This window comes from Leucoraja erinacea, chromosome 26, assembly GCF_028641065.1.
Source record: "Leucoraja erinacea ecotype New England chromosome 26, Leri_hhj_1, whole genome shotgun sequence".
Taxonomy (NCBI): Eukaryota; Metazoa; Chordata; class Chondrichthyes; order Rajiformes; family Rajidae; genus Leucoraja; species Leucoraja erinaceus.
Genome location: NC_073402.1, coordinates 10,660,575 through 10,674,842, shown reverse-complemented (window position 1 = coordinate 10,674,842; position 14,268 = coordinate 10,660,575). Strand labels below are relative to the sequence as shown.

The following is a 14,268-nucleotide window of genomic DNA, read 5'->3' as shown; positions in this document are numbered from 1 at the left end:
GACTAGGGCTAGGGTTAGGGTTAGGATTAGGGCTAGGGCTAGGGTTGGGGTTAAGGTTAGGGTTAGGGTTTCCTCCGGCCCCTCAAAGGCGCACAGGTTTGTATAAATTGTCCCTAGCCTGTGTGGGATAGTGTGCGGGGGATCATTGGTCGCACGCTGAGCCCACAAATGGAGGGCATCGGGGAAAGTGGTTGGAGAATGGGAGAAGGGAGAGAGAGAGGGGTGTGAGGAGGGAGGGGAAGTGGAGAAGGGGGAAAAGAGTGGAGCGGGGCAAAGGGGGGAAGGGAAGAAGGGGGGGGGGGAGAAAGGTCGGTGGGGTGAAGAAAGAGGGATGGGGGTGGAGGGGAGAGGGGAGTTCTGTCTATACTCTCTGAATTCATCCCTGTGAAAAGTTAGAGATGGTGATTGGATCTGGAAGCAGACCAATACATCTGTAAATAAAACTGAATAACTCAGACATCTTTTCATTAGCACAATTGATTTTATTGTATTAATTTTAATATATTGTTTAAAATCCATGCATTGAAGGAAGAGTATTTTACAGCCCATCTGTGGTTCCTAACCCTAGCCCTAACGCTTGCCCTAAACCCTAACCCGATCCGTAACCCTGACCCTAACCCGGAGTCACCTGCAGGACAGCATACATCAGCGTGTATGCCATACAACTTGTCGGTTGTACGGGCGTCAGTCACTGACGCTTGCAGTCGCTGAAAACATTTCAAAGTGGGACAGGCCCTTAAGGAAGTTTGGCATGTATCCAACAACTCTTACCAACTTCTACAGAAGCACCATAGAAAGCATCCTCTCATGAAACACTATAGCTTGGTTTGGCAACTTGGTTTGATCTACCCAAGAGCTCAAGAAATTGCAGAAAAATGTAGATGTAGCCCAGTCCATCACACAAACAAGACCTCCCCCCTCCCCCACCGCATCAACATCTACAGTTCATTCTGTCACAGGAAAACAGAATTAAGGACCATTTACAACCTGATCATTCACTCTTCTTCCCTCTCGCATTGGGCAGATCATATGTCAGCTTGAAAGCATGTACCACCAGGTCAGGAACTGCTTCTTCCCCGCTGTTATCCGACTGCTGAATGGTCTGGGGTGGCCCGATCTCCCAACCTATCTCATAGCAGCTCTTGCACTTTTTTTATCTTTATTTTTTCTATACCGTATAACTCCAACACTATATTCTGCACTCTGGTATTTTTCTGTTTGCAATTGTGTATGGCTTTATTACATTTATGTATAGTATGATTTGATTGGATAGCAGGTTTCACTGCATCTTGACACATAGATAGATGGGATAAAGAGTGAACATAGATCTGAATTTTTAGAGAGAAACTAGACCAAGTGGGACCCGTTGGGTCCCTGTCACATGGGAGGGCTGTTCCTCGAACGCAATATTCTACCACTCACCCATAGGCCCCAACTGCGCAGGCGCGGCTGACAGGTTCCTGTTGTGATGTCAGAGATCCTCGTTGTGACAGGAGTCACGACTACCCTCACCATCCCTCCTCTTACCCCTATCCTCCACTCCCGTCATCCCCAGCACTTCCTCCCCCTCCTCTTCACCCTCCCTCTTCTTCCCACTCTCCTCCTCCACACCCCCTCCCTCACCTCTCCCTCCCTCTCCTTTCCCTACCCTCATTCACTCCCTCCCTCCATAATATATGAAATTGTCTTAGCAAGAAGTATGAATACTGAATGGTGAGAGCAGAGGGACCTAAATGTGCTCACATATGGTTCGCTAAAAACTCGGATAAATGTACAGCAAGTAATTGGAAAAGCTAATAATATGTTTATAATTTATTGCAAGGGAAATTGAACACAAAATAGTGAGGTTAAGGGGCTCTCCCACTGCGGCAACCTAATCCGCGAGTTAAGAAGAGTGTCTACGGGGGGAGAGAGGGGGAGAGAAGAAGAGAGAAGGGGTGAGAAGGAGTGGAGACACTTTTAAGAAGTATAATAAAGTTTAGCGAGCATTTTACCTACCGATAATTAAATTTTACCTGCCGGTAATTAAAATGCCCAGTCAGCGAAGGAGATTGCCTGCGGCTGCCCTCGACTGCCTGCAACTAAATAGCGAACCCACTCCACTGCAGTACGAGTTAAAAAGAACTATGCCGACCAAATTTTACTTGCGGAAAATTTTTCAACATGCTGAAAAATTTTCCGCAACCTAGCTGAGGCTAGCGAGTAGGAGGGAACTTCCCTCGAGCATGAAGGAGAGTTCCAGTGACCTCATAGCACCTACTAAGACCACGTGTCGACCATGCTGCGAGTTTGAGTCGAGGGCAAACTCTTCTAAACTCGCAGATTAGGTCACCGCAGTGGGACAGCCCCTAAAGGGCTCAGTTACTCAGCACATTGATAAATCCTCATCAGTAATAGTCTCTTTATTTAAGGAAGAAGGTTAATGCATTAAAAGCAGCTCATGGAAGACTTATTGGATGAGGGTGATTTGCCTTTGAAAGAAAGGTTGGACAGGCCAGACCTGGGTCTCAAGAGTTAGTAGGTAGGACATTTGGTAGAGATTTCGGATACTGAGGGGTAAAGACAGAGTATCCGCTGTCTTGTGGACGAATCTCAAAAAAGTGATTGCAGTTTAAAAAGAGGAGTCACACATTTAAAACAGAGGTGAAGCAAAATACTTGCTCCAGCAACGTCATGAGCCTCAAGAATTATTTTCCACAAATAGAGATGGAAGCAACATCTTTGAATATCTACAGGGTAAAGATAAATATTTACTTGAAATGAATGCTTACTAGGAGTAGGTGAAAATGCTATCTTGAGGTTACAATGAAATCATGCATGCTCTTATTTTATGGCAGAACAGACATGAGGAACTAAATGTGTACTTCTGTTCCTAGTTCAGATTTTTATACAAAACAAGCAGATGGAAGTGAAAATGGAGTGGCCAATCCAGTGCAATAATCTGACCCCATCTTGGATGGGGACTTGACTTTCATTTGGGATATGTAAGGATAAAATGAGTGATATGTATATCTTTTTAATTACTTCTTCAGTTTTATGAATGATAACCTCTGAAATATTGCTGACTTTTTAATGATTTAGGGTTGAGACCAATAGTATTTTCCAGACCTACCCGCAGTGACTTAAAAGCACACAAAATGAAATTTATGTTCCTCTTATTTGTTAACAGTTGAAGGGCAGTGGCTGGATTGGGGACCGTGGAACAGATGCTCAGTCACGTGTTCAAATGGAACGCAGCAGAGGACCCGCAAATGCATTTTGACGCAGGGATGGACAGCGTGTAAAGGTCACCAGGCTGAGGCCCGCAAATGCTTCAACCAGGAATGCTCAAGTAATTTCCTTTGATCTTATATTGAGTAACTCGTCTCTATACATGTTGTTACTTGATAATAGCCTTCAATCACTGCTTCCGATTCTATAAATTAGCCTCTGTAAATGACAGTGATTGACAACAAATTCCATTTGTAAATTAGTCTCCTTGGACAGTTCCAAAATAGTGTAGCTTTTCACTCTAAAAATATGGCAACTATTCTTGGTACAGCACCCAGCTGCGTCTGGGTCCCCTCCAGAAGAGCAAATTCCCACTCAAAAGCTCTGTGACTGACAACAAAGCTTTTACCTAATCATTCCATGACAAAATTACACTGAAATTGTTGGATGAAGTGATCATTATAATGGAATGGTATTGGGCAACCTGTAAACATATTATCTGAAATACAAGAAACACCTTAAAAATGTTCAAGATTAAATAACATTTATTAACCTCTTCAGCTTTGCTCTTATGATTTATCATATCATCTGAATCCATCTTTGACGACAGCCCATAACTCACTCCTGCTATCTTGAATATTTACAACTGGCAAATGTTTCCATTTTAATCTGGTGGTACATGCTTTCAGGCTTTTATATCTTCTGCCCAACAGTAGAGATGAGAAGAGAGAATAACTGAGGTGTGAATGGTTCTTGATTATGTTGGCTAGTTTCACAAGGCAGCATGAAATACAGATGGGATCGATGAGGGTTTACTGGTTTGCATTATGGACTGGGCTGCGTTCACAATGTTCTGCAATTTCTTGCTGTCTTGGGCAGAGCAGTGTCATACCAAGCTATGTTGCATCTGGATGGTAAGTCATTTGAGTAATTGTTAAAGGATTTGCTAAAATCCATATAGACAACATATACCAATCTGCCCTCATCAGATTCAAGATATTTTCACACATTGGTGGTGCATGTACTGTATAAGAAAAGACACTTTGGTATGTACATGGATGGGAAAGGTTTGGAGAAATACGGGTCAGGTACAGGCAAGTGCGACTAGCTCAGTTAGATAACTTTGTTGGCATAGTCAGCAGGAGAGCATGTTTCTCTGATATACAACACTTTGACTCCATGACTCAAAATCACCATCTTCGTCGATTGAAACCAGGTTTGATCATGCGAACCAAACTGCCATAAGTTCATTCCAAACTTTCAGAAACTTTGCGAAGTGTGCACAGATTTTGGAAAAGATTAAGCAAACCAAAACATATTACACTTGACATATTTAAATGTCATCCAATTATTAAGGCGTTATGAAGCGGCAAGAAAGTGTTGCTAATGTTGTGTTTACATTTCCGCCCAAAACTCTCAAAGCCAAAAAACATCAACATCAAAAACAAGCTCAAACCACATTTTGTTATGGGAGTGCCAAGATTAGGCTTGGGGGACCAAACATAATTTTCTGCAGATGTTTCTGCGCTCACAGGCCCTAGTAAGTTTGCCAGCTTTTCACATTCTATTACTTAGTGCAGTGTGCGAATTATTCATGACTAACCCATGTCTAAATAGTCAACAGTAAGAGGGGAGTTAGGAGAAACAGATAGGAAAGTTTAAGCAGGGGACGAGAACAGGAGAGAGAAGAGGAAGAGAAGGGGAAGGAGAGGAAGGGTGGATGATGTGGGATCTCAGCTACTTACCACCATTGGGAATATCCCAGCAATCTTCCGGTGTTGGGATGTTTTATGTGCTAAGGGTTAGGAGCTGGGGATGGAGTAGAGTCGGGGAGGTGGAATTGGTCAGACTTTTTATATTGAGGTGGGATATGGGGTGCGATAGAGGCAGCTCTTCTTTAATGTGTGAACATTGTGGGGAAGCAGCCAGGTTTCTATCACCAGTCTTCCCCTCCCTCACTCTTCTGCACATTGCAGCAACCAGTCATTTTGTGAAGCACTAGTTTGCCCTTAAGAGATACATGGACAGGTACATGGATAAGACAGGGTTAGAAGGACATCGGTCAGGCCCATGTGGGACTGGCTCAGTCAGGCAAATTGGTCAGTTTGGGATGGGCCAAAGGACCTGTTTCTATGCTGTAAAGTGTTATGACTCTATGCCCCTCAGGTCTCTTATGTCTTTCCCCTCTCACCTTAGATTTTCATTAATGAATACTAATTAAATAAATTATTATTATTCAAACCTATTTTGGACTATTCATGCATTACTCACCGAGGACACAAATTGGAGGGCCTTTGATATTTACTGTAAAATGTCTTCTCTGTGCTGTGATGAGTTTGAAGGGGATGAAGGCCGTTGGACAGTAATGATAGCTGCCGAGAATGATGGGGGGATTGGGGGGGTATGGGACCATGTGTACTGACTAGGTTAGGTCTGCTACGTGATTTTAATTTGTTATATGCAAAACAAAGCATTTCACTGTGCATAGGTACATGTGAAAATAAAGTATCATTGAATCATGGAAAACACCACGATATGCTGTTTCATGCTTGTTGATTGCAGCACCCATATCCCCAAGGCTTACTCGATGTCTGCGTGAGGTATGATATAGACTGCATTCAGGGTGAAAGCAGGGAATTCTCTTGGTAGATGGAATGGTCGGAAATTACATGTTCCAGGGTAGCAGAAATTGGAGAAGGCTACCATGTCCGAGCACCATGATGAGTTCACAATGAAGCAGACACCACCACCTCTTCCTTTTCTGGACATCGCCATTCAGTCAAGAGAATCAGGAATGTTTAATTGTCATAAATGTACCAAAACAGAACAATAAAATTCTTACTTGCAGCAGCATAACAGGTTTGTAAACACAGCACTCAATAGATCATAAATTAAAACAAATTAAAAAAGAGTTCGTAAAGAGAAGCAAAACGAACATCATATTAATGCAAAAGTAAATAAAAGCTCAATTCGATAGTGCAACCAGGACAGTTCAAAGTTTAATTGGTGTTTGTAGTCTGTCAATGCCTGATGGTTGTTGGGAATAAGCTTTTTCTCAACCTGGAGCTCAAAATTTTCAGATTCCTGTACCTTCTTCCCGATCGCAGGAATGAAATGTGTGACCAGGATGGTGAGGGTTCTTGATGATGCTGGCTGCCTTTTTGAGGCAGCGTCTCTTTTAGATCCCTTCGATGGTGTTGAGTTCAGTACCTGTGAGCAATGTTCACCACTTTTTGTAATCTCCTTTGTTCCCGAGCATTTCAGTTGCTGAACCAGGCTGTGACGCAACAAGTCAAAATGTTCTTTACCATACACCTGTAGAAGTCCAAGAGAATAATAATCGACATACCAAATCTCCTCAATTTTTCAAGGAAGTAGAGGCATTGATGGGTTTTCTTTATGATTGCATAAATGTGCTGGGCCCAGGACAGATGTTCAGAGCTATTCACAACATGGAACTTAAAGTTAGTTGACTCTCTCCACCACCGGCCCATGGATGAAGACAGGTTTATGGATCACGGGCCTTTCTCTTTTAAAGGCAACAATCAGTTCCTTGACATTGACATTGACACTGACATTGAGAGCAAAGTTGTTGTTCTGGCACCATTCAACCAGACATCAATCTCTCTCCTATATTCTGACATTATTACCCATAATTTGTCTAACGGTGGTGTCACCGAATTTAAACATGAAGTCCATGTGGTGGATAGAAACATTTTTGAACCATATATAAATGAAGAGAAAAGGTTAGTGATGAAAAAAGTAGTCCCTTTTGCTGTCAAAAAGAGTAATTGAATCATAGAGATGTACATCACATAAATGGGTTATTTACCACGTCTAAGCGATGCTTTACATATTCACAAATTTGGCTCTAACTCCATCTACACATTTGCAGATCACACTTCCTTTGGTGAGCAGGATCATGACAATAATGAGATGGAGTACAGAAAGGAGATAGAAAACGTAGTAATCGTTTTAGGACAATCACCTCTCTCTCAATGTCACCAAGGCAAAGGAGCTAATTATCGAGTAGTGGATGCCCCAATCAGCATCAATTGTGCTGAAGTGGAAATGTTTGAGAGCTTCAAGTTCCTTGATGCTTCTGTTAATATTACCAATGATCTACGTGGACCAACTACATTGAAACAACATTCAAGAAGGCACACCATCACCTCACCTTCCTTAGAGACTGAGGAATTTTAGCAAATCTCCAATGATTATTACACACTTTTACAAACTTTTGCATGCCAAAAAGCACTGCATCACAGCATGGTTTGGGAGCACCTCTGCCGAATACTACATAAAATTGCAGAGAGTTGAGGGTATAACCCAATCCATCAAAAAGACCAAACTCCCCACCATTGACTCCATCTTCACTTCACATTGCCTCGTAAAACCATCAAAGGTTCACCAGAATGATTCAGGAATCATAAAACAAAGATGACAGGAATCATAAAACAAAGACTTCATTAATGTATTGAAGGTTCATCTCCAACCTAAATGGCCAAATGGTGGCAAGAAGGAATGCCAGTGGAAGGAAAGAAATAACTTTTGCAAAGAATATCCTGTAGACCCTATGGACTGAAGAAGGGTTTCGGCCCGAAACGTTGCCTATTTCCTTCGCTCCATAGATGCTACTGCACCCGCTGAGTTTCTCCAGCGTTTTTGTGTACCTCCATATCTTATATTCCATATCCCAGCTAATAAAGGCATGTATCCCAAATACCTGCTTAACAACATTATCGCTACCTGTGCTGCTACATTAAGGATTTTTAGATATATCCAGCATGGTTCTCTGTTCACTGACATTCCCCAGGATTCTCCCACTCATTGTGTATATCCTACCTTGGACATATCCTTGGATCTATCTTCGACATATCCAGCATGATTCCTCTTTTCATTGATATTCCCCAGGGTTCTCCCACTCATTGTGTATTTCCAACCTTCATTAGACCTCCCAAAATGCATCACCTCATGTTTTCAACAACGCATTCCATCTGTCATTGCTCTGCTCTTCTTCGCAATTATACTCCTTTAAAACATTTCATAGACCAATTATAATACAAAATAAGAAAATGGCAGGCATTATCAAATATGGATGACACAGTGACGCAGGTGGTAGAACAACTGCTTCACAGCGCAAAGATCCTGAGATTCTCAGAAGCTCATAATAGATCAAGAAACCGCAAATGTACCTCTGATGTGCACAAGTGGTGGGAGAGGCTAAGCAGGGGACTACAACTTAATTACTTTGACACTTCTACATTCGAGAATTTCTGGAATCCACTTTTGAGGAAATGAAACGGCACTTAGAAATTCATAACATGACTGGACAGAAAAAAACATGCTTTAGAAGGGAAATTATGTTTAACATATTTATTGGTGCTCTTTGAGTATGTGGATTGATGAGAGTTTATTGATGTGTTTGGATTTCCAAAACAAATTCATTAAGATGCTACATAAAAGATCGCTCATGATAGTTTGAGTCGTATATTAGTTTGAATGGAATATTGGCTAACTGGCAGAAATAGAATATGAGAATTAATGAGGGAAGTTTAGATTAACTAGCCATAACTCCTGGGTACCACGGGATAGAGGTGGGATCCATGTGAGGTAAAAGACAAGGCAAACCTGCAATGGAGACAGGGTGATGAGGAAGATAGTTCTAAACCACTAGGGTATGAGGTTGCACAACAATTATATTGCAGAGGAACTCCAACAGCTGATATTATTTCCATAGATATCACTGTTACATCGGTACGGAACATTTGCATTTTTCAGCTTGAAATTGTGCAATATGGTGCATACTGTAGCAAGTCTTATAACTTACACTTGAATGCAATATATATGCTTTAAATTGGATTGGAGCGTTTTTGAAAGGGGGGAGGCTGTGCGATCACTGATCACTGGCCTTGGGGGTACCCGGTGAGGGAGTGGAGCAACCGAGTGGGGAGAGGGTGTGGAAGAAGGGTAGGAACTTTTTGAAATTTGATGTATTAAAATCATGTTTTAGTGCACTGTGGAAGTATGATTTCAATGTTTTTTGTATGAAGTATTTTTAAGAGGTAACTTTTTAAGGGGTAACTTTATCCACACAAAGGGTGATGGGTGTATGGAACAAGCTACCAGAGGAGGTAGTTGAGGCAGGGACCATCCCAACATTTAAGAAAAAGTTAGACTGATACATGGATAGGACAGGTTTGGAGGTATGGACCAAAAGCAGGTAGCGTAGCTGGGACATGTTTGCGGGTGTGGGCAAGTTGCGCCGAAGGGCCTGTTTTCACACTGTATCACTCTATAACTACATTATACCTCCACCATGCATGAATGCTTCAAAATCAAGTGATCGAGATTTATTGCCATATACTCAAGCATAGAAACATAGAAAATAGGTGCAGGAACAGGCCATTCGGCCCTTCGAGCCAGCACTGCCATTCAATATGATCATGGCTATTCATCTTAAATCAGTGCCTCTTTCCTGTTTTTTCCCCATATCCCTTGATGTCGTTAGCCCCAAGAACTAACTGTAACTCTCCCTTGAAAACATCCAATGAATTGGCATGCACTGCCTTCTGTGGCAGAGAATTCCACAGATTCACAACTCTCTACGTGAAGAAAGTTTGTTCTCATCTCAGTCCTAACTGCCCCCCCCCCCCCCCCTTTATTCTTAAACTGTGACCCATGGTTCTGCACGCCCCCAACATAGGGAACATTTTTCCTGCAGTTACAGTAAGTGAACATCTAGCTGGCAAGCAGGATGCTTTCTCCAACCACCCCCATTTGAAGTCCACTGCCTTCCACCGTTTTTACCCAGTGCTTGGTACTTATTCAAGCAGCCACTGGTTGTCCTCCAGGATGCACCGAGCTGCAGCCTGATCCATGCCGGTCACCTGGGCAAATTCGACACAGAGACTCTCTCTCTCTCCCCCCTCTCTTCTTCCGCTCTCTCTCCTCTCAAACCCCCTTTTCTCTCTCTCCCCCTCTCCTCTCTCTCTCCCTCCCCCTCTCTCTCTCTCTCTCTCTCTCTCTCTCTCTCTCTCTCTCTCTCTCTCACTCTCTCTCTCCCCCTCTCTCTCTCCCTCTCTCCCTCTCTCTCTCTCTCCCCTTCCCTCCCCCTCTCTCTTCTCTCTCCCCCCTCTCCCCCCTCTCTCCCCTCTCTTCCTCCCACCTTACTCTTCCCCCTCTCTCTTGTCCCCTCTCCCTCTCTCTCCCCTCTCTTTCCCCTCTCTCCCTCTCTTTCTTCTCTCTCCCCCTCTCTCCCCCCTCTCTCTTTTCCCCCCAAGTCTCTCTCCCCCTCTCTCTTTCTTCTCTCTCCCCCCTCTCTCTCTCCCCCCCCCTCTCCTCTCTCCATCCCTTGCTTCCCCCCCAACCCTTTCTCCCTCCCTCTCTATCTCCTCCTCCTCTCTCTCCCTCTCCACACACTCTCCCCTCTCTCTTTCCCCTCTCTCTCTGTCTCTCCTCTCACCTCTCTCTTCCCCCCCTCTCTTCCCCATTTCTCCCTCCTACCTCACTCTTCCCCGTGCCCTCTCTCCCCTCTCTTTCTCCTCTGTCTCCCATCTCTCTCATTTCCCCGTTTCCCTCTTTCCCCCCCCTGCCCTCCTCCCTCTCCCTTTTACCCCCCCTCTCTCTTCCCCTTCTCTTTCCCATTCGCTCCTACCCTCTCCACCCCCTCTCTCTTCCCCCTTTCTTCCCTCCCCCCTATCTCCCTCCCCCCCTCCCACCTCTGTCTCCCCCCCTCTTCCTCTCCATTCACTGCCCCCCGTCTCTCCCCTCTCTCTCTTCTCTCCCCCCACTGTTTCCCTGTCTCCTCCCCCTCTCTCTCTCTCTCCACCTCCCTTTGAGAGTCTGTCCCTTCGGCACAGAGACTCTCGCGGCAGCGGCGCTTCCGATGCCCCCGACGCCCGGGACATGCACTGTCCGGAATGCTCCATGGCCAGAGCTGCAGCGAGCAACTCACCGGCCCCGGCAAACACTCGTCCATCCCGGCTCTCCGCATCTGTTCCGGCCGCTGGTCCTGCTCCCATCCCTCCCGCAGCCCCTGCTCTCCAACACCCACGGACCATGCAGTTTATCCGAGTTTTGAAATTTTCGTTGATCACAAAATTTCTCACCGCTGAGCGTGAGAAATTTCTGATGAGCGTGAGGGCGTGAAAGTTTGCTTGAGGGCGTGAGTCTCACGCTCAAAGAGTTGGCAGCCCTGATTATGTCTGATTGAATTTTTGTTTTTAGTTGTGCGTTTTTATGGCTATATATTATTGGAAAGAGATTGATGTGATTGTCAGTAATGAAGGCAAGGTACTGTACGTAGGAGGATTGTTGGTAAATTGGAAGTTGCAGCTGAGATGCCTTATAGGTGCTCTATCATATTCCTTGTGACAGTAGATGTGGTGTACATGGACTTCAACAAGGCCTTTGACAAGGTCCGACCTGGGGGACTGGTCAACAAGGATAGGGGCCATGGGATCCAGGTCGTGGGTAATTGGATTCTAAATTAATTTGTTAGTAAGGAACAGAAGGTGAAAATAAAATTATAAAAATATTTAACGGATGTTAGTATTGGAGAATTGTTCTGGATGTACTGCATGATGACAATGTGAGCACCATTGATAGAATGGTTAATGATCCAACCCATCTGGCTGGAAGTTAACTGATTTGGATAGAGAGAATCTCTATCTCTTAATCTCAATAGTGCCATTTCTTTCAAAGAAATATCAGATTTCACACGAGTTAATTGCTTGATTTTGATGATGAGTGATATTTGAAGTTGACAAATATTTTTGTACACAAATAATTTATAAAGACTGCTGCTGCAATTACAGACAAATTTCTGAAATTAATTAATTACATTTTTCTTTTCAGATGATGGCAAATGGGGTCCATGGAACCACTGGAGTTTGTGTTCCAAGACTTGTGACAGTGGCTGGCAACGGCGCTTCCGAATGTGCAAAGGGACAAGTGTTAAAGGTTACCCATGTGAAGGATCAGGAGAAGAAGTCAAGACATGTAATGAGAAAAGATGTCCAGGTCAGGAGAATTGTATTTTCAAAAGAATTAACTTAGTACAATAATTTATACTTTATTTTCTCTGCTTGTTTGTTTTCATCATCCTTTGTTCACAAAGAGTCTCTTAATGGCAGAAGGAGTATAGAGGCCACAAAACAATTCTGCATGAAATCCAGTCTGGTACAAATCCTTGGTGCATTTTCAGTAGCAGATCCATCTTAAAAATTCAGTTAGGTAAATCAGGTACTTGACCCCAGTTTTACTCAGAACCAATGCCAATGCATGAACATTCCTGTTCATGTTATAGACATTGATCTTGGATGCCTTATTTTGGCAGAGTAGACCAGAAAATGTTTGAAATATTCATCAAAATAGACAAAGGTAGCAGAGCAAGAAAGAGTTGAAATTTGAGCCTGGTGATTTATTGGTTCCTTGGTGTTAACATTACTAATAATCTGTCATGGGCCAACCACATTAAAGTGGCAAGCAAGAAGGCACACTAATGCCTCCACTTCCTTAGGGGACTGAATACATTTGGCATGTCTCCAATGAGTCTTACAAACTTCTACTGATGCACCACAAAATCCATAATGTCAGGCTGCATCACAGCTTGGTTTGGGAATAGCTCTGTTCAAGACCGCAAGAAATTGCAGAGAGTTGTGGATCAGGCACGTGTCGTTAGGGTAGGCAAGGTAGGCACTGCCTACCCTGACTAAAATTATAAAATGGCAATTATTAAATATAAATAGTGAAGGCATGGGAGAATTATGCCTATCTAAGAGATCGATCTCTTAGGTAGGCATAGTTCTCCGTGCCTTTCATCTGCAGTGCACGTAACACGCGAAGGTCTGTGCGGCCCACGTGCCATCAGCGCTGCTTCAAGCCGTCAATTTCAAGGGGAGCTGAAGGCAGCAGAAATTCTGCCTTTGCAGTACCACGCATGCACAGCAGCCTACTGCACATGCGCAGCGCAAGTTTCTTGGCCGGTTTTTCAAATATGGATTGCCATCTGAAGAGTATCTTAGGAAACAAAGAGAGAAGAATGGAATTTGTGTACCGATAATGTGATAAATACATTTCTTGGTGCTATATGTTTTTAAATACCGTATTTCTGGGGTGGGGTGGAGGGGAGAGTTATATTTACAGCGTTTGGGGTGTCTGGCCAGGGGTAAAATTGTGGGGAGGGCAGGAATGTTGAGAAGGGGGGGTGGTCAGGGATCATGCCAGTAACCCACTTGCGACACTCCGGGCTTGGAGCCACCGCATTGTGGCCGGGGGGGAGAAGTAGCTCGGGTGGCTGCCGGGAGCAGATTTGCGGAACCGGCCACCACCTCAGCCCCTTCTCCCAGCCACCGCTCACCTCAGGCAGTGCTCTCCGTCTGAAAACCTCTTTCCTGCCGCTCCCGGCCTCACTCATGTCACCCGCTTCCTGCAAATCCTTAAATTCCGACAGCGCGATCAAGGGACCAATTGAGGTTACTCGACTGTCGGAATTTAAGGATTTGTGGGAAGCGGCTGACATGAGAGCAGCCGGCGAGCGGCAGGTGAGAAGTGTTCAGACGGAGAGCACTGCCAGAGGTGAGCGGGCTGGCAGAAGGCGCTGAAGTGGCAGCCAATTCTGCTGTCGGGTCCCGGCAGGCGCTCGCAGCCACCCAAGCTGCTTCCTTCCCCGGCCACAATGCGGTGGCTCCGTGACCGGAGCGCTGCGGCTGCGGTGGGTTAGTTACTGGCATGTTCCCCGACCCCCTCCTTCTTAACACTCCTGCCCTTCCCGCAACTTTAACTACTGGCCAGACTCTCCACACACTGGGAAAGGAGCTCTCTCCCTAATTGGTCCCTTGAACTAGTATTGTCATTCAATAAGATGACAACTGATTCAACTTGTCCCGGTGTGCTCCTGTTTTTCCCTCCATCTCGCCACCTGCCATCACCCTTCACCCCCCACCCATTCAGTAATTCAGAATGAAGGAGATTTGGAAGCCTTGGGCAAATTGAATTGTTACTGTCTTTATTTTTATTTTAACGGAGAGAAGAACAATCTGCGCATGCGCGATT

General features: G+C 44.4%; 1 protein-coding gene across 5 annotated transcripts in view; it reads left to right on the top strand.

Moving 5' to 3' along the window:
• The window catches only part of LOC129709656 (adhesion G protein-coupled receptor B2-like), a 545,832-nt gene that overhangs the window by 242,896 nt on the left and 288,668 nt on the right, over positions 1-14,268 (top strand). For all 5 annotated transcript variants that reach the window (XM_055656140.1, XM_055656141.1, XM_055656145.1 and 2 more), the window contains 2 exons: positions 3,170-3,331; positions 12,070-12,234. In XM_055656140.1, coding sequence (XP_055512115.1) covers positions 3,170-3,331; positions 12,070-12,234 — 327 coding nt within the window. The remainder of the gene's footprint in view (positions 1-3,169; positions 3,332-12,069; positions 12,235-14,268) is intronic.